The 20,581-nt window shown below is 37.7% G+C and overlaps 1 protein-coding gene across 1 annotated transcript in view; it reads left to right on the plus strand.

Annotated features, from left to right (window-relative positions):
• LOC121426689 (sushi, von Willebrand factor type A, EGF and pentraxin domain-containing protein 1-like) overlaps positions 1 to 20,581 on the plus strand; it is a 59,726-nt gene that overhangs the window by 35,270 nt on the left and 3,875 nt on the right. The window contains exons 12-19 of the mRNA XM_041623063.1: positions 1,565 to 1,709; positions 2,487 to 2,602; positions 3,294 to 3,488; positions 3,590 to 3,781; positions 4,320 to 4,523; positions 6,539 to 6,778; positions 7,724 to 7,912; positions 8,573 to 8,785. Coding sequence (XP_041478997.1) covers positions 1,565 to 1,709; positions 2,487 to 2,602; positions 3,294 to 3,488; positions 3,590 to 3,781; positions 4,320 to 4,523; positions 6,539 to 6,778; positions 7,724 to 7,912; positions 8,573 to 8,785 — 1,494 coding nt within the window. The remainder of the gene's footprint in view (positions 1 to 1,564; positions 1,710 to 2,486; positions 2,603 to 3,293; positions 3,489 to 3,589; positions 3,782 to 4,319; positions 4,524 to 6,538; positions 6,779 to 7,723; positions 7,913 to 8,572; positions 8,786 to 20,581) is intronic.

Genomic DNA, 20,581 nt, shown 5'->3' on the forward strand with positions numbered 1-20,581 from the left:
CCCACCATCTCCTACGTCTATTTTGCCTCTCTCTCTCCCGTATTGATGCAAGTAATGCCACGTCTTGCTCATGTCCTGACTTTTGAAGCTGCCCTTGCAGCATCAGAAGTCTTTGGGGTAGAAGAGGCGGCATCTTGTAGAACTTCTGAAAATCAATCTCTGAGCAGCGCGTGTAAGTACTGCCTCCGTAAATATGTTTCACGGGCCGCGCATGCGCTAAATACTTTCATATTGCGTAGTCGTACAAGTGACGTGCGCCGACGCACTTGCAGCCTGCGTTCGTCAAGTTCCCCTACGTTTTCAGTAGCCTCCCCCTAAAAACGTACGGCCAAAAAAAAAAGGGGAAGACGGCTTGCGACCAGGGCTTCACAAAACAGCATAATTTCCAAAAAGCAAAATTATTATTAACCTCCACTCGCAAGCCTAACATGATAATCAATTACGAAACAATGTAGGCGTGAAATAAGTCTTTATAAATGTCACCCCGGTAAACCATTTTTTCTGTATTTGTTTTTTTAAGTTTTTAACTTAGCCTGATGAAGGCCTGAATGACCGAAAAATCACAAGGACTCTATAAATCGAGAGCAATGCACATCCGTCATATAATAATAATAACCAATTTTCTAATGCACACATATCTGCTCCAAGGAATGCTCAAGGTGCCTTATGATTCAATATAAATTAAACATAATAGGTAGTAAATTGGAAAAAAATAATACATTAATAAAAACTACATATACACTGTAATTGATAAGGGGGATGGGGTTTATCCTGGTGCGTGTATTAATGAACATTCATTTATTCTTGGAATGAGTACCATGCAGTATCCAATCAAATTGTATTATAACATGTTTTTTTTTTTAAATTATACACACACATATCCCACGGTGAGGCAAACCCTCGCTCCAACACCCCCACATACATATATGTATATATCTATATCTCTCTATATATATATATGTTATACACATACATGTGTGTGTGTGAGGGTGTGTGTGTGTATATATGCATATTGTGTCAAATAATTTGAAAGAATATCAGTTGCATTAAGTTTCCCTTTGCTGTCTCTTGAAATTCAAAATTTTGAAAAATGTCTTGGCCAACATCGAACATAACTTTTGGCCTATGTTTTAGTTCAAACTTATCACTTACCATGCTTACTTGATTTTAAAACAAAACAAGTATTTTCAATTTGAGCAGCTGTTGAAACAATGAATATTCATGGATGTGAAATGACAATTACACTCAATTGTTTAGAGTTCAATTCAATTCTTTATTCCATTTCCATTCAAAACATAATAAAAAGTAATATAAAGTAATACAAATCAAATACAATTTTACAGACGAGTATTCTTACTTCGTAAAACAAAACAAAAAACAGTATAATATTTAGCATAAATGGAACGAAAGGGGTCCACTAAAAAGCAAGAGTTTGACTGGCTAAGGAGAAATCAGGATTTTATTGTGGATTAGGGTTAGTGTTAGGTTTAGGACAGTGAACTTAGAAAAAAGTAGTCCCTTCTTAAATGTGGTTCGAATTTGTTTGCTTAAATTGCATTTTCAGACAATGAGGCTCCTGCTTTCTCATCTCCATGTCCAATGAACCACTACTACAATGCTGAGAGGGGTCTTTCATATGCCTTCATACCAGAGATAAGTGACCTTGAACCAGGCGCATCTGACAACTCTGGAGAATTCAATATTACCCTGTAAGCTGAATTCATTGTTTCTATTGAGCAAGTTATGCTTTCTATTCATGCCCATCTCGTTGGATATCAAAGGCTAATGCAGTTGTACATGCAGTAACGGCGGAACAGCTTGGGTTCAATAACATACGTAGATTCGGTGTACATATAGGGAGCACAGGTTTTATGTGAAATCGGAATGGCTAAATTTTGAATATCCAAAGTGACGCAATTTCAAGTAGTTAACAGTTTAAAAAGAAATTGACTTTTCCGAGTTATGTATTGTAATGCCACTGTAAAATTCACTTTCAGTCAGAACAGACTGCTTTTAACTTTCAGCGATTACAAAACGTACAGAATGTGTACATGTACAATGAAGCGACTAGCTTGCTTTTATCATATGCGGCTGGATACTGGGGCTACCATGAGTATTTGATATGCATTAACGAAAATTGAACTAAATAATGGCCTTCAAAACAAGCAAAGTCAAAATTTATAATATGCCAGGTTTGTATGAATAATTTGTGAGGGCGTCACGGTCTATTGGTTACGACTCTTGTTTTTCGATCTGAGGGACTTGGGTTCGATTCCCAACCGTGGCATGTTTTCTTTCAGCAAAAAAATTACCCATGTTGTGCTGCACTCAACCCAGGTAAGGTGAATGGTACCTGGTAAGAAGGAATCATTCTAATGCTGGAGCACCTCTGTGGCGGCTCGGCTACAGCCGAAGTTATAATACTATGATGCCATATTTCATAAATGGTTCATATTGTATATCACATACTCCATCACTTTGTTAAGGAATTCAGTGATACCAGCCAATAACCAGTTCCCCGAGAACCCAACGAGGTTGGTCTACATGGCGGTTGATGCAGAGGGCAATCTGGCTGTCTGTCATGTAATTATTCATGTAACAGGTACATTTTTATTTTCATATTCATGATATTTGTTCATGCATAGTTCCTGTGTTGTTAGTACAGCATTGACATTGGATCTAGGAAAAAAGTGAGAGCCTTGAATGTACATGTAAATACTGTTATTAAATCAAAATCGAATTCTTAGTTAAACAAATTTGCAGATCTTTTAGATAAAACATATTTTCCTGCAACCTAGTATTGACCTTTATTTCAAACCATAAAATGAAATACTCCTTCTTTGTTCCGTGAACATTAGAATCCTGAAAGCCTTCGTGAAATTGTTCAGAATTTCAGACTCTCGCCTTATCAGATTGTCGTGTGTTCTTATCGCACTGCGCCACTAGCGCCTTCTTTGGCCATAATTAGGTTGATCTATATTTTGCTGAACTCTTTGACCAAACTGTAAAACATGTATACTGGATGCGAACGTCAAAAGAAGTATGCTTCGCAATTAGCGCTTGCTGCTATAGCTGAAATAGCTGAAATAATCCTCAAGCACGTCTGATGTCTTTAAAAGTGTGTGCTTTGCATATTGGCAAGACAGAATAAAAAGAAATAAGCAATAGAAGGATAGGCCGTATATCCTGTTTTCTGCATGTACATGTAAGTGAGATTGATCAAACCGATGGACTCTCTCCTAAAAGATGCCCAAACCTTTTTTTTTTTTTGTTCTTCATTTCTGTATTTATAGTGTTTCGATGTCCTCGGCTTCAAGCTCCTTTCCATGGATCGATTTTCAACTGTACTGTTAGCCCTGTGTATGGGTCTGAGTGTTCCTACTTGTGTAATGAAGGATATGAACTTGAAGGATCTGAAATAAGAACATGTGAACTAAGTGGCGATCATGGACCTGCGAGTTGGACCGGTGACGAACCAGTATGCCAAGGTTTGTACAATAAGTAGTTTGAAGTTATAGTGTCCAATAATTTGTAGATGACACGCTGACTAATAATCTCCTCTTCTTTGTAATGCACCTGTTGATTGTAGCAAAGACCTGTCCTGCACTAATGACCCCACCAAATGCTGTAAGATCCGGCTGCGTCAACAACCCACCCAACGTCGAAGTTTATGGCACACAATGTTTTTTCTACTGTGAGTATGGTTTTGAAGGGACTGGCGAAAGTAGCTCTTCTTGCCAAGCAGATGGAACGTGGACAAGTGATAATTTCACTTGCAGAGGTATGTTCAAACAGGCTTGGAGCCTGTTCCATAAAATCTTTATCATCCGATGGCATCTAACTTGGTAAAACTGCTCAACAACCATATTAATGTTTTAAGGGAAGTAAATACTGAGAGTAATCATAATATGCAATGTGACACTGGTGACACTTTCAGTTCCTATGTGCAAAGCCAGTTTGTATTTAAAGTTTGATTTAGGTTGTCTATGCTATGCATTTTAGTTGCACCGTCATATTCTTTTCTTTCTGCCCAAAGTTTATTACCGTAAAATTTCATGTAAACCAGGTTTGCACTATTTTGGCAACGGTTGATCGGGTGTATATTCTATTATCTTAACCACCATTGTTCACTGACCTGAAGTATATCAGGTTCCCTTTCTGAAATTTGTCTTGTAAATGGTAAATTGGCATAATTATTTTAACATACAGTATATGTGGAAATAGGTTTAGTAATTACAAATTCTCAAGGTATTTATTTGCATTATAGGCCCTATAAACTTACATCCAAATATTCACAAGTAAGTGTTGGGTTTGTTCAGCTACCTTATGTGCAGCCTTGGATATTCCACATGGGTCTTCGGTTGCACCAGAAAATTGTGCCGTTGATCCTGTGTTTGGCCAGTCGTGCGTTGTCTCATGTAATCAAGAAGGGTACCAGCTTTCTCCTCCAAACTTCTCTTTGTTGTCATGCCTCGGAAATGGCATGTGGGCTCCAGGTAACACAACGTTTACAACATGCAAAGGTAAGTCTTTATACAGCGTACTAGTTTTGATGAACAATACGAGTTCACTATTAAAAGTCTTAACCCTATCTAGGCCGGGGTATTTTGGGAGTTCCTATGGCCGGGGGGGGGGGGCCTCCCAGGCCCCCCCTAAGATCTCGGCCGTCGACCACGCGATCGCGCCGAAAATTGGCACGCGGGTTGCCTGGGACATAATCTACAAGATTGTATAGTTATTTATTTCATGCGAATTGTTATTAAGTGATTATGCTAATTTATGTGTAATTAGTATGCGAAATCATACTTTTTCCTCTAACTCCCTAAATAAAGCTCCAAATGTACTAATTTTTGGTATACAAACTCTTTGTGATGTCCTTAGCAAGTGTACATGAAAAAAATTGTGATATCAAATCGTTTTCTTATGTATTATATTGTTTTTTGCAATTTCTTATGTATTTCTTTGTTTTTTGACCTTTTGTTTTTCATTGTTTTTTCAATGAAATTTGTTGGGGACTCTTCTGTGATCATAAAAAGCATAAAATGAATACATTTAGACTAGCAAAACTAAAAATAATCATACATTTATGAATTTTGGTTGAAAACACAATTTGCATTGACTTTGTACACGAAATCACGTTTTTGAGCAATTTTCGGTCTGACATGCACTTACATAATGTTGCGTAATTTCGGAACCACATACCCGGGTGACACAAAATTGGTCTCAAAAGTTGCGCAAGACTTGAAAGTAAAAAGTCAGCGAGCGGCGCGGTCAAAAAATTTCGCACGGCGAAAATATCGCGCAATTTGTTGAGGGGGGGCCTCCGAGGCCCCCCCCCGGCCTAGATAGGGTTAAGGCCTGAATACATAATGTCACTTTAGTGATTCTGATTCATGCCACTTCAATAAATCAAATACCATTCAAGGCCCCATAGTCCTAATCCTTGCAATACTGGTATTATGGATGATGGAAGGGCTTACCCATCCATGTGTGACACTTGTAGAGTGCATTTTGTATTTTCTCGAGCTGAAAACTTGATTAGCATAGAATTCAAAAGAATGTGAACGTAAAATTTGCTATAACCAATTAGGTGGTTCTGAAAATAACTTGTCAAATCATAAGATTTAATAATATTTATTGACCAAAGTAATCATTAATTTTTAACACAAAATGATTTATTATTAAATATCAATAGAAAAACAAAAATGACTTTCCCAATGTACAACCTCATACGCTTGCTCTGGTGGGTGTTTCATGAAAGTTGTCAGCACTGACTAAATTGTCAGTACTAACTTTTTTGGAATTCTCTTGCATTTGATTGGCTGACAAGCACTGGCCTCTGACTGTTACTATGGTAACTGTCGGAAAAACACAATTTGTTAGTGCTGACAACGTTCATGAAACAGTCCCAAGAAAGGTTGACGTCTAGTGAAGATGGACAGCCAACCTGCCCGAAATGTTGAGTATTCTCTCCTGCTCAACTTCTGCTGCTAGCTCTGCAGTTCCACTCACCAACTTAAACCACCTTTCTCCTGACTCCTCTATCCAACTACTCAAGCCTCACAACTTTCTGATTTACAGTTCTTTTCTACTTTCCAACCTTCCCTTTTCTCTGTTCTTCATTGCACTTGTACCTTGATCTAATTCCTAAGACTCAGATATGATGTAGTTTACCACTCCTGTGATTGTCCATACCAAATGACAATGACCCGTTTTTATTGTTCTTGTTGTTGTTTAACTGATGTATGTTTTGATTCATCCAGGAAAGTCAAATATCGATGGAAAAAAAAATAAATCTTCATCTGGACTTACTTGTTGAAGCAGAGGACAGTTTCACGTCCGATCCGGGATGCTTCTTCAGCACCCAGTTCACAAGAGCTGAAACTGTCCTCTGCTTCACCAAGTAAGTCCAGATGAATAGATTTTTTTTTTCCATCGATGTTGTTGTTAAGTGCAAATTTACACAATTTCATTTAGACAAATTGTGGTTCAAGGAGTTTCTACTGAGAGTAATTTTTTCTACTTATTCTTCTTACAGACATACAAAGCCCGCTGTTCTCTCAATGTCCCCAATACCTGACTTTTAACCCTCCCCGGGGGGAAATGCTTGCCAATGTGTCCTGGAACGTTTCAGCTACAGACAATAGTGGTGAAGAACCAGCTATTTCATGTGACAAGGACCAAGGCCCTATGGCAGAAGGTGACTACCAGGTGAGATGTACCGCCTCAGATGCCACAGGGAATAGCAGAATGTGTACATTCGACATTGAAGTGCAAAGTAAGTGTGTCTTAGCAAAGGGTCATGAAACTAGTTGTATCTTTTGATAGTAAGCGCACTGGTAAGGTGTCCATGATCACCCACTCAGATTAATAATAATAATTAAAATTTATATAGCGCATAATAGTCAAAAGACTCGATCTCTATGCGCTTTACAAAATATATTTAATAACTAATACATTAAATCTCATCTAAATTACACAATAAACCTAACCCTTAATCCTAAAATACTTAATACAAATTAGAACAAATTAAATCAATACATAAAGTAACATCACTAATGAAAGGAAAACTTAAAATATTTAATAACATAATATATTTAACATTAGAAAAGACTAGTTTGAAAATAATGTGTTTTAAGCATTGATTTAAAGATGGGGAAGGATGGTGTGGTTCTTATATTTAGTGGTAGAGAATTCCAGAGTACAGCGGCAGATAAAAAAGGGCTCTTTGACCATAAGTACATGTATTTGCATTTGTGGAGGGAACAGTGAGAAGATGTTGTGAGGATAATAGAAAGTTATGTCTTGGTTGATATGGTTCTATGAGTTCTGATATGTGGGCAGAGAGATTAAAATCTACAATGCATTGCATTTCGTTAAAAAAGTGTAATTTGCGTATAAATGCCAACAACCCTTTCAAAAAGGGAGAATGTTGGATACGATTTGAATGGTCTACTTCTTCACTTTGATAACAGGAATAAGGTAATATATCAGCGAGTGTCATTTATTTATTGCTCCATTTCATGATATTAACCAACCAAGATCTTAATTTCTTACTGAATGTTGATTTTGTGAAAAGAACTCATATTGATCCTCAAAGTATTAATAATTGTAAATAAACGGTTTCCATGATAATCATCATGTTTGGTATGATTGATAACCCAAATAGGTGTATTTGTTCCTACGACATGAGTTCCATTGGTTTTCTATTTTGAATTATAAGTTCACAGATGCCGTCAATATTGGCTACCGCCTTTCGCTGAATTTGTTGGTGCCTGTGAAACCATTTGGGGTGCTGAGTGTAATTTAGCTTGCTCTTTCGGTTACCAGCTGATTGGGTCTAGTAAGGTCACGTGTGAGTATGATGGCTCTGAAACAAGCTGGAATGCAGAAACAGCACCTACATGTGAAGGTAGATAAGGTTCTTTTCTTTGGTATTTTCTTCGTAGATACTACACAATTCAAAACATAAGTTCTCATTGCAGAATTACTTTCCACTCTCAAGTGCTTGGAATGGATATACATAATGTACCAAGATCTTATCTATCACATTATATGTATTTTTAAACAGTGGAATTAGTGTTTTATTTGAAACTCAATTCTCTTTGAGTACTGTCCCCGCTGTCATCAATATAAGACGGTTTCAAAAAATCTTGGTGATCATCGTATATAAAAGCAAATTTAAAACCGATTACATGTGAACAGTTCCAGACTACCCGTATCTGTTAATGTGTCTGCCTAAATAATAGTCAACGTTAAGTAGAAGGTCCGGATTGAAATACGCAACGTTCAGTATTACAAAATTTATGTGCCCATGAAAAAGGAGATGAACCACAGATTTAACAATCTTCTATTCCACTGGAACACAGATTGTTCATGTTGTTGGCAAAACATATAGCTCAAAATGTGATCGCCGGATCAAAGTCTGAAACAGATCAGTCATGAAAGCGTGCTGTACATGTATGTGGGGACCTGCTACGTATAAACAACATAAAGCATCATAATTTTTGATAGCCTGTCGGCTTTTAGCACTCATTTAACATGGGTTTTCTTTGCTGTTCTTGTCGATTAGCTATCCAGTGTGATCCTTTAGAACTGCCTGAACATGTCAACATCAATCCACCGTTGTGTGCTGGCCCTGTACCTGTCAATGCAGGGATAATGTGCACACCATATTGCCCAACTGGTAGAGATCTACAAGGTAATGGGCTGCCCATCGTTTGTGAAGATAATGGTCAATGGAGCAGATTCATAAGCAGTTCATCAGAAGATTTGTCCTGTACAGGTTAGACTTTTTAAACAGGTATTCTGTTCAATACATGATGAATTAAAACCATTTCACATGTCATAAAAGTGAGTATTTAATCCACTGAGAAGTAATTAGTTGGCTTTATTGAATACATCAAGTTACAAAATTTAGTTGGCATTTCCTAATGTTTCTTTATTACATTGTCAGGACTATAGGTTCTAGGATGTATTATGTATACAGTCAATTAAAAATTAAAGACCCGAATTTTCATGCTATATGGAATCCGTTATGGGAACTGACATTTTTTTAAAGAAAACATGGATTTGTAGTCGACTAGGTGCATTGTGTAATAGATATTATTAACAGTATAGGTAAAGATTGATAAGGCAATTGGGATTCATCAAAACCTTTAGTTTTCAGTCGTGTACTGTATGTGTTTGTCGGAGATTGAGAGTTTTGTTCACGTGAAAGGTGTATGCACAAGATCGTGATGAAGAGCTATGAGATGACAAATAATCAAAATTAAAGAAAACAAAACATTGTATAAGGGTGCCATGGGAAAAATATCATATCGATAAAGTACCAATCCAATTTATGCAAGTTAAGATACAAAGATTAATTCCATTTGTGCATGACTGTAATGTCATCATGCTAAAGAATTAACCCTATCTAGGCCGGGGGGGGGGCCTCGGAGGCCCCCCCTCAACGAATTGCGCGATATTTTCGCCGTGCGAAATTTTTTGACCGCGCCGCTCGCTGACTTTTTACTTTCAAGTCTTGCGCAACTTTTGAGACCAATTTTGCATCACCCGGGTACGTGGTTCCGAAATTACGCAACATTATGTAAGTGCATGTCAGACCGAAAATTGCTCAAAAACGTGATTTCGTGTACAAAGTCAATGCAAATTGTGTTTTCAACCAAAATTCATAAATGTATGATTATTTTTTGTTTTGCTAGTCTAAATGTATTCATTTTATGCTTTTTATGATCACAGAAGAGTCCCCAACAAATTTCATTGAAAAAACAATGAAAAACAAAAGGTCCAAAAAACAAAGAAATACATAAGAAATTGCAAAAACAATATAATACATAAGAAAATGATTTGATATCACAATTTTTTTCATGTACGCTTGCTAAGGACACCACAAAGAGTTTCTATACCAAAAATTAGTACATTTAGAGCTTTATTTAGGGAGTTAGAGGGAAAAGTATGATTTCGCATACTAATTATGCATAAATTAGCATAATCACTTAATAGCGATTCGCATGAAATAAATTACTATACAATCTTGTAGATTATGCCCCAGGCAACCCGCGTGCCAATTTTTGGCGCGATCGCGCGGTCGACGGCCGAGATCTTAGGGGGGGGCCTGGGAGGCCCCCCCCCCCCCGGCCATAGGAACTCCCAAAATACCCCGGCCTAGATAGGGTTAAAGTAATTGCACTATATCTATATGGTTTTTAACATTATCCTTCCTTTTTAAATGTCTTTGTTTGGAGGGGTCGTATCTTTGCGATGCAGGCAAAATAGGTGAGATGAAAATGATCAGAAGCAGGACTCTTGCGTAGATCTAGAAAATGTTGTGATTTCTGTATCGCCTGCATAGCTGAGCAACACTATAGGCGTCCTTTTCTGACAGGGCCGTCAATATCATGACAGAGATGCCAACCCTCCCGATTTCATCGGGAGGCTCCCGAAAATTCATCCCAACTCCCGCCCTTACGATTACCATCCTTATCCTCCCGAAATTACGATTTTTTTTTGCATTGATCAAATTGGATTGGAAGTACATGTATCGTCTGCTAGCTTTAGCATGTATTAACTCCATTACGTTCGCTGCTACTAAATTCTGTGTGAAAGGTAGAAGACAAATAAGGAGCAGCGAAAAGCTGGTGCATGTGATATGCCCAACGGGAATCCACTGTGCACCAGGCCGGTAGGCCCGGCTAGCTTGGCGAGGCGTGTGCGCTCGCGGCCACTGGATTTGTCGAGTCGTGCGGTGGAATACCGGTGTGTGATTTCGGCATATTAATGGGTTGATATTGACACGAAATGGCGGAAAATCAACAAAACAAGACCAAGAAATGGTCTCAGAAGTATAAGACTGAATTCAGTCTCCAGTACCTGTGTGTTCGGAAGTCGGAAAGAGGAATTTACCATGCATTTTGCGCAATTTGCAGCGTGGACATTTCAGTTGAGCAGGGAGGTCGTGATGATAATTCGGAAGCACTTAACGTTAGGGAACAAACGGCATAGGCCTACGGACATTGCAAAGACAAGATCTTCGAGCTCCACTAGTACCCTGTTGTCTTTATTTCACCAAGCAAGGGACCAGCGCTGAGCTTTTCTTTACTGGATTTATAGTGGAACATAACCTGCCTATAGCCGATAGTGATAATTCCTCCTTATTAGTTGAACAGGTACTTCTTTTTTTACTTTGTCCCCTCATTTTTTTTACATGTAAAAATGCATATTTGATATTTTTTATGTTAAAAAAGTGGGAACAATGTTTATTTCAAAACATGTGAAATGCCCCAAAATAAGGGTCAGATTGCACCAGAGAGCATCTAGAAACCCAGAGCTTCCAGGGCCCTAAGGCGGGCCCTGGACCCCAGCCGAAAGGGTCTAGCGCTCCGCGCTCGAAATGTGCGCTACGCGCACATAATTTGGTGGCGGTTGCAAATCCTCCCTAATTCTGATTTCCAAAAGTTGGCATCTCTGTCATGATTGAAATCTTTACTAAGGTTAAGATTTTGAAATTTCATCATACACAAAAAAGTGTATGAACGTAGTTTATGAAACCGGCAGGACATAAGAATAATCAAGTATTAAGCCCCCATCTCACTAGGATGGCGATCATAGTGACCATGGCGATCTCTCTAAATCCCGCAAAGCGTAGCAGAATCATCCTCGAATTCTATTTTTAGCCTGAGAAGCGATTGCACTGCAACTTCACTGCTACGGACCTGCGCTGAAGGCGATGGTAATACGCTGATAGTACGACGCTGCCACTCTCTTGCCACGATTTGAGGCAGATGTGATGCGCTGCTTCTGCGATCAAAGCGACCGTACAACGAGGCTCATACGCTAATTAGGACCTCGGTACGGTGGTGCTACGAATGGAGCGATTGTGTTACGTTCATGATGGGCTCTTGAAGCGATTTCAAGCAATCGGCATATCAATTGCGGCACATGAGACATTTTTCAGTTGATTGCCAACCTCCGACCAAATTGGATGTCCAGAATTTGGTTGGACTTATGTACATCTAAGCATTATACAACAACATCAGTTAGAATTTGAATACGATGACCTGATACGAGGACAAGAGAAGGAGGAGGCCAAAAAAGATACTTGGTCCGATCCTGGCTGTCACTTTAGTCATAATGTACAATATTTATTAAAATTTCATTCAAAATATGTCAATGAGCCTAATAGTTAATAAGAGGGATGCATCCAGAATTTCATAAAAGAGCTTAAAAATCTTTGATATTCTGTTGATTTTTTTTCACAAAAGTTTGTCATTCAAAATTGTTAGGTAAATTCCTTTCAAATTTGCTTACAAGAAGTAGTCTACTGATGTGAGAGCACTCATAAGGGGGGGGGCACAATGCCAGAATCCCCATAAGGTAGCTTGTCAAAAGTCCATGCACCGTTCTTCATCGTTCTTCCTGCATCCGGGTTTTCGCTTCGGCTTTCCCGCCCAACGTTCCCTTGTCTTCAAAGGAACGGCCGCCATCAAAGGCCCTTTAATGCCACCGTTCTTTTGTTCGTCTTTCCTGCAAGTCTTAATTTCTGTCGAAAGGCTGAAGAATCTATTCTAAATAGCTCCCTCTACGACCAAAACAAATGTGTGCCTTCATCATGTTCATATTGACTGTCGGATCGAGAGTTCGGGTCACTGTTCTGAACTGTGGTTCGCATCTATCGGGTGCATTCATAAAGCCACGGTAGCTTAAAAAAAAATCACGCATGTGTCAAAAATCGTTACTGATCTTTCGAATTTGCTGCAATAACCATGAAAACCTCTTTTTTTGCAATTGGAAGACAGTCAATTCATGTTTTAGGTGGGAAAATAAGATTCCACATATTTTCGTTTCGTAGGCCCAAGCCATTCATAGAATTCACGTCGACTTGGAATATTAATTATTACTCGCATCTCAAGCAGGTGTTGAGAACGCCCCCCCAAAAAAAAAAAAACAGAAGGAAATAGAATGATAAAATAAATATGACCGGAACAGCTAGCTTAGCGCTATTAGGCATAGAAATATAAAAGATTTACAAAGATTTATTAGAAACTGTTTTAAATAGTTTTTTCATATTTTTGACGGGCAACCATTTCCCCAGGATAACATATTGTCTCTTAATTTTCTTTATCTCCATGTTTTAAAGAAACGGGACCAAAAGGGATTGTGAAAAGAGGAAAAAGAAACTAAGAGGTCAAAGGGAGAGAAAAGGAAGGGGAAACAGAGAGAAATAAGAAAATAATATTGGGATGGAATAAGAGGAAGGGTGAAAAAAATGGAGGAAATACAGTTGAAAGAGTGGACAAAACTCGGAAATTTGAGAGGGGTTCTCCCGATTTCTGCCTCTACATCGAAATCAATATTCATGAGAAAGCAGAGTTGTGTCCTCGCAGAAACCGTGATCAAGTGGGGGTGAAATTATTTTATGACTTGCGTCTTCGGAATGAGAGTACGCATGCGCGTGGACTGGATATTTACAAAATTGTGGTCGTCTATTTCGAAAATAGTATGCCATGAATGAATCAGCATCCTCAAACTTCCTGTCACCCTTCTATCACTGGGGGATTTAGGGGGGGGGGGCCGCCCTTGCCCCCTTTCATTATGAGAGGCACAATTAGAATTTGTAATGCAAAATGCAGCCAAAACAGAAGAGTGCCCCCCCCCCCCCCCTAAAAGCGGAACCTTTTTCCCCCTGTCATGGATCCTCCCCTGACCTTTAGACATTATGTTGTATAGATCCGATTCTTGGTTGGATTTACATTTACAAAGGCCCCCCCCCCTATTGGCGGAGCAAAAAAAGGGAAAGAAAGAAAAAAGAGAGGAGAAAAAAAGAAGAGGAAAACATAAGAGGAGGAAGGCGAGTGAATAAGATGATGCGAAGACTTATTAAATAACTTTAATAATCATTACGCCACTGGGACAACCAATTCAAAGAAATAATTAAATATCAACCTTGGGCGGCCGATCGGGGAAAATATGGGTGAAAAAAAATCACCCCCCCCCCCTATTGGCGGAGGCTGGATCCGCCCCTGATTTAGATTTACATTTTATTCACCCTATCGATCCCCTCTCGGGGTATGAGAGTACAACATAAAAACAACATATTACAGACTAAAGTATAACTTCATTTAATTGGTTTAACGTATTAAACGTAATGTTCGGAATTGAAGATAAATACCAACTGTGGTAACGATCTGAAAATTTGTTCGATCAGAATCCAATGAAATTTACCAACGAAGTGTTTGTATAAATGAAAAATATTTGCCAAATAGCCCTGTGAAAGAAAGTCGTAAAAGTGCTGAGAAATGAGCGATATAAGCACAGATTCCATCAAATGTCAGGTATTTTTCGAGGCAATGTTATAATACACTGTCCCACGTATGCTTTTCTGTTTTAGTGATCATCAGAATTATCGATATTGAGCGGCGATTTCATTATTCTACAAAGATAAGTGTATATTAATGTACTAGGTCTAGATTTATGATGAATATTTCGTATCAAAATCGTCATGTAATCATATTTGAAATTGCGCCTGATACGTTGTGCTGTACATGGTCTATATCCTCCCATAGTTATCGATATCGTCATCACCGCTGTTACTATCGCAATCATCTTCATTTCTCTATTATAAGTATTATCTTCGTTAACATTTCTATTATTTCATTATAATTTTATCATCATAAATCGATGGGGTGGGAGAAGGAGGAGAAGAAGAATTACCAAGGAGAAGCAGACGTACATGTAGAATGGAGGAGCAGTAAAAAGGGATGAGATTAATAATGAGAGATGAGGAAGGATACGGAGAGGAAAAGGAAGATAGAGAAAAAAGGAGACGCAAGAAGAAAAAGAAGAAGGACGAAGGAAAAGCAGTAGGAGACGTATAAGAAGGGCAGGAGGGCAGAAGAACAACAAGAAGAGAGACGTAGAAAAAGGGGAGGAAGGAAAAGAAAGAAGCAGAAGGAAAGGATGAGGTGGAGAAAAAAGAATAATGAAAGACGACAAAGGATATGAAGAAGAAAAAAAGATTTAAAAAAAGGAGGAGTAAGAAGAGTAGATGAAGAAGGGAGTGAAGGATGAGAACAAGAAGAATTATAAGGTGGAAAAGAAGAATAACGACGGAGAAACAGAAGAAGTAGAAGAGGGGGTGAGTTTGTTCTAAAGTAAAATCAATGTGAGTAGAATTAAATTAATGTTTTTATTTATATTGCACTTGCAGTGATTACATCATTACAATACTAGGATGCCATTATGTTCAATAATTTAAGCTTCAAAATTCGGTAATTCACGGGTGAAGATAAATTATGGGGCCGTAAGCTGCAGGGAGATATGTAGAGTGATATTAGCATTAGGTCATTGCTCTAAAATAGATGGAATGTGATTATTTATTATTAATATTAGTTAGTACACTTACTGGCCTAAAAGCAAAAGCAAATAGGGCCATGATATAAGCTTCTCCATCAAGAGAATTGAACATTATTGACCTTTCAGGATTGCTTGGCATTGATACTCATCGAACTGTTCTTAGTCGTTGCCCTGGCCTATGATCATGAAAAAGCAAGATCAGTCACCCGTATAGTAGAGAATCATTGACAATAGCATGCTCAGCGGGTCGCCACAGAAAACAATGGGAGAGCTAGAAGCTCACAGTCTTGAATTCCCCATATCCGCTGCCGTGATTATTGTCGTAATTTCAATAGATAAACCTACTTCAAAAGACCGTTGGCCCGCCCGATGGGGAATCTTTTGTAATAATGTAGTGTATTAAAGTATGTGTATGCAGTAACTACCGCCCCGACTTCTGTTGTGCTATTTAAAAGATTTCTTTCACCATCATCGAGTAGCGATTAGCGTGTAAAATCGCATAAATTATCTCACAAAACGGATCTAATGTTCATGATTACCAACATCATTACCATTATCTTTCATTTTTTTTAATAATAATAATAATAGCGGCATATTTACCCAGGGTAGCCACTTCAGTTCCGAAAACTGTTCTCCCAGAGGGCCCTGCTATTATTACCCCGGCTTTAGCACGGCTACCTTGATCGGGCCGCGCTCGAGCATTCGAGGAATTTCTTCCTACCGGGTACCCATTCACCTCACCTGGGATTATATAAACTATAAAATTGATACTGGAGAACGATTGGAAATAGATAATGAATGAATGATGATGATAACAGTGATGATGATGGTGGTAATTAGAACTTTGAAGTGATATTAATGGACATGATAATACGAATAATAATATCAGTGATAATGTTGATGATTAAACATTAACAAACAAAGATGATGATTGGTATATTTGCGGCAATGAACCATGTATAACTTGAGACGCGTTTTTCATTTATCATGTTTGTTATAAAAGGGTTTTCATATCATGATCCTGAAAGACATAGATTATATTTAGATTAAAAAGAAAGAGAATGGATGGTCATCTAATTATGGAAAAGATTTTGCGGGATGTCAAGTCCGATGCAGTATAAAAATGATTGCATATCGAGGTAGATGCGATTTTTATATCAACGATATCATCCCCCAGAGTCTATCAAGTTATGAGTTTGTGTGCATTTTAGCAAAATTGACATTTGTAATACGAGATTATTCTAATTTAGAGTGCTGTAACATCCAAACTGCATGCCATTCCTGCTACATACGTTTTGAATTCATGAGATATTTCGATTTCTGGATGCATGTTATATCAGTTAAAGCGGTGTACGCCTGAATCATATTGATTGTCATTTGTCATTAACTTTATAATAACGTCGATATACCAAAACAGAATTCATCAGGTTCTTTATCATTACAACAATGATATGAACTTAAGCACATATAGGCCTACGTCTTTTGCTTGATAGAACACTGACCCCCCCCTCCATTAGAGCGAGAACAATATTGTGCTCTCTCATTAATATTGATTTCGATAAGGAGATCGGGAAACGCACGCCATTAATAGTAATTTACATTATTTGTATGCCACTTACAAGTGAAGCACAAAATATGTATCTAAACGCTACAGAACAAATAGAAAGAGAGAATGAATTTCACCAAAATTTAAAGTATTTGCACAATTCACAGTAGGCTGTAAACGATAGGGGGCTTCACATGCGGAGGGAAAGGCTATTTAACCCCCCCCCCAAAAAAAAAAAAGTTTTAACATTGACTTGAATTTCTCTCTTGAATCTGCTTGTTTAATACTTTCTGTTAGATTGTTCCAGAGTTGGATCTAGGGGGGGCATGGGGCCCGCCCCTCCCTCCTCCCTCTATTTGCGGAGAAAAAACAAAACGGGGAAAGAAAGACGAAAAGAGGAAAAGAGTGGAGAAAAAACATAGGAGGAAAACGATTGAATAAATAAGATGAGGGGAAAACAATTAAAAAAAATTATGTCATGTCATTATATAAAATTTTCGCTCCTGCTTCACGCTCGCATTGCCTTTTAGGTGATTTACACATATGGAACTCAAAATATCAAATTTTGAAATCAATATACATAACATATTTCAACTCGGAAATCGAACTTTTCGAAGTGTTCTGTAAAAAATTATTTTTTATTGTCTGAATATCAACATTTTCTGCTCCCGCTGCACGCTCACAAAATTTGATTTGTCAGGTACCTATTATTTTCCTGTATTCCATTTTAGTTATCAGAATATCCCTATTCATGTCAGATTGTAAAACATATTAGCTAGCGCTGCACGCTCGCATATTGATTGGTGAGTTATGAAAATTTCAATATTAATTATATTACAAACTAATTAAAATCTCCATTTTATGACAGTTTATCAACAATTTTCGGCTGGCGATTTGCGCGCACATTGATTGTTAAAAATATATCAACTCAGGCATCTTATTCATAATTACAAAAGTGCTTTAAATATATAATATTGACAGATTTCGCGCTCTGATTAGGCTTATTAGATTAATGAATTAATTTATTGATAAATTGTCCCTTTTTCAGAATGGAATATCAAAAAGTTTCATCTCGCGATTTGATAAGAAGAGAAATAGGAAGACAGTCATAATTTTCACATGATGGAATATTGTTCTTAGAATATCCCGGCCCTATGTCAAAACTCAAAGTAATAATAATGAATCATATATGTTTCTTTTTAACTGTGATCCATATCCACTCACAATTCTACAAATCTCAAATTTTCCTCGCGCTCGCTTGGCTTGCTTAGTTATGTATTTACCTTTTTCATGATTACAAAGATTGCTTAGAACTTCTATTCTTCAGGTAGAAAAGTAAATATTTTCAGCTCACGCTTCGCGCTCGCATTATTTGATTGTTGAAATATGTAACGTTTTCATTTACAGATAATTAAAAGTAGCCGTTAGCAGATTCTTTTTTATCAGAACGATCAATGCGTACTAAATTCATTCATCTCGTTTAGGATCACAAGCATTGCCAGAATGCTATTTTAGGACAAAATACATGAAATAAAAAATTAAAAATTAGCGCGCGCTTCGTGCTCGCACTATTTAGATTAGGCTTGTGAGATTATTTTACATATATTTTTACATTTGATTTAAAAGAATAAAGCTTAAAAGTGACACTATTTGGTTTACATATTATGAAGGGCCTTCTCATATTCCAATTTTACCTTAAACGCAAGTATTTTATTTTCAAACGAAATCTATGAAAAGGGTGCAGTTAGGCTTTAATTTTGATTCCAAATAGTCTCATAATTGGGATTAGTTGCAAACACGGTTTTCGAATAGAAGGCACATCGGGGAACATCAAAGTATCAAGACAGTCACCCGCGCTGACAAAGTGATAATCTCCCCTTGACATACCCCTACCAATCAAGAGGTCATCTTTCTATTGAAATCCGCAACCCGTCAGACCACCTCTATGTTCAAGAATATACGTTAATCTCCCCAATCAAGAATGGGGTAATTTAAATCTACCTTGTCAATGGGGTAAGCCGTTAAATACAGCTTGCAATGCGCTGGCCCATGTCATTTTCAACGTCCGGCTTTTGGGGAATTAAAATGAGCATCAAATGGGTAGTTTTCTTGTTCTCGTTTTGTCCCCATACTAGAACCTTGATTTTGTTTCTTTTCGTAATGTGCATTTTGATATGGTTTCCATTATATTTCTTAACATTTCGACATTTAATGTAGTTTAATGCTTGCCTTTATAAAGAGCAATATTACATAAAACCTATCTGGCGAAGCAGATTATAACATAACGTTCGACTGATATTTTATCAACACATTTTTGATTAACCATGTAACTTCCCTCTTTATAGGTCTACTCTTAATGTGAACATTTGAGTTATATTTATTGCCTACCAACTCTCTGTTTACCAGGCTAAAGTGAAGGTCCTCATTTGTGTATGAACGACATGTTCTCATTAAAATACATGTTGTGAGTTTCAAATAAAGGGGGCACACTTGTGTAAAAATGGCATATTTACATTAACAAATTTGATAAAGGCTCTCAAAGGGGGGGAGGGGCACACGGACCGGATGACCCCCCCCCCCCCCGGGATTCACTACATAACTGTACCCTCTGATGTGCAGAATATAGACCATCGTATAGACCCACTGACTTCTTTTAGTAGAGGTCACAAAATAGACCACAATACTTTTGAGAGCCCAACTATTGTTCAAAATAAATACGGTGCTGATTGGATTGTATTGTGTTACTCCGGCAGGATCCGCACCAGCATGCACTCCATTCTTGTTGATCTAGTATGCTAAATACCTCGGTCACATTTGTTCTAAGGCGAGTCGAAAACAGTCATTTTAACAGTTTTTGGACCTGCTAAATATAGGTTTTAATAAAATGAATAAAACGGCTGTTTTCGACTCGCTGTATGGCCGCCGTAGAGCAAATGTGACCGAGGTATTACCATTTTCTGTACGTTAATTTATTTTTTGGTGCATATTTAAATATGCAAGCTATACAGAATGCAGCTATACGATTAACAAGTGATGTACAAAGTTGGAAGGGAAACTAGGCCAAAGAGGCTTTCGTATTACTAACTTTACGTCGGTAAATTATGTTTACCTTAGACACTGGGAATCTAATTTGCAATAATTTGACATACACACATTGCAGATTAATTTAAATATTCGATATGAAGAAGAAATCAACGGCAATATACACGTATTGTTCAAGTCAAACGTGAAGGTTATAAAAGAATAGGTATAGAAAAGTTTTAGAAAAATTCAAAGGAAGAAATAAAGTTGGGTGAAAAAAGAAGCCATCAGAATTAAGTTGACAAAATTGAATATTATAGGTAGAACAGGAAAATTGAAAGAAATGATTAAGTCGCCTCCCCCCAGCGGACTGGTTTGAAGGGGTGGGGTCACCATGCATAAAATCATGGTACTTGTTGAGGCCTCAGCCCCAGACCCCCCTTCGGTTATGTGGCTCCAGAATGGTAATCAAGAACACTAGGTCACAGAGCACTCTAGATCACAGGGGAAATTTATATAAGAGAATAAAGAAGGATCCCAGGTAAAAAGATTTTATAGATTTTCCTGTCCAATATCATGTCGGAGTCACTTAAATGTGTTAATTTGCATTTCATTCACGCGATATTTTTCATCGGTCATTAAAGTGTAGAATGTGAT

Source organism: Lytechinus variegatus, chromosome 13 (genome assembly GCF_018143015.1).
Source record: "Lytechinus variegatus isolate NC3 chromosome 13, Lvar_3.0, whole genome shotgun sequence".
Classification (NCBI taxonomy): domain Eukaryota; kingdom Metazoa; phylum Echinodermata; class Echinoidea; order Temnopleuroida; family Toxopneustidae; genus Lytechinus; species Lytechinus variegatus.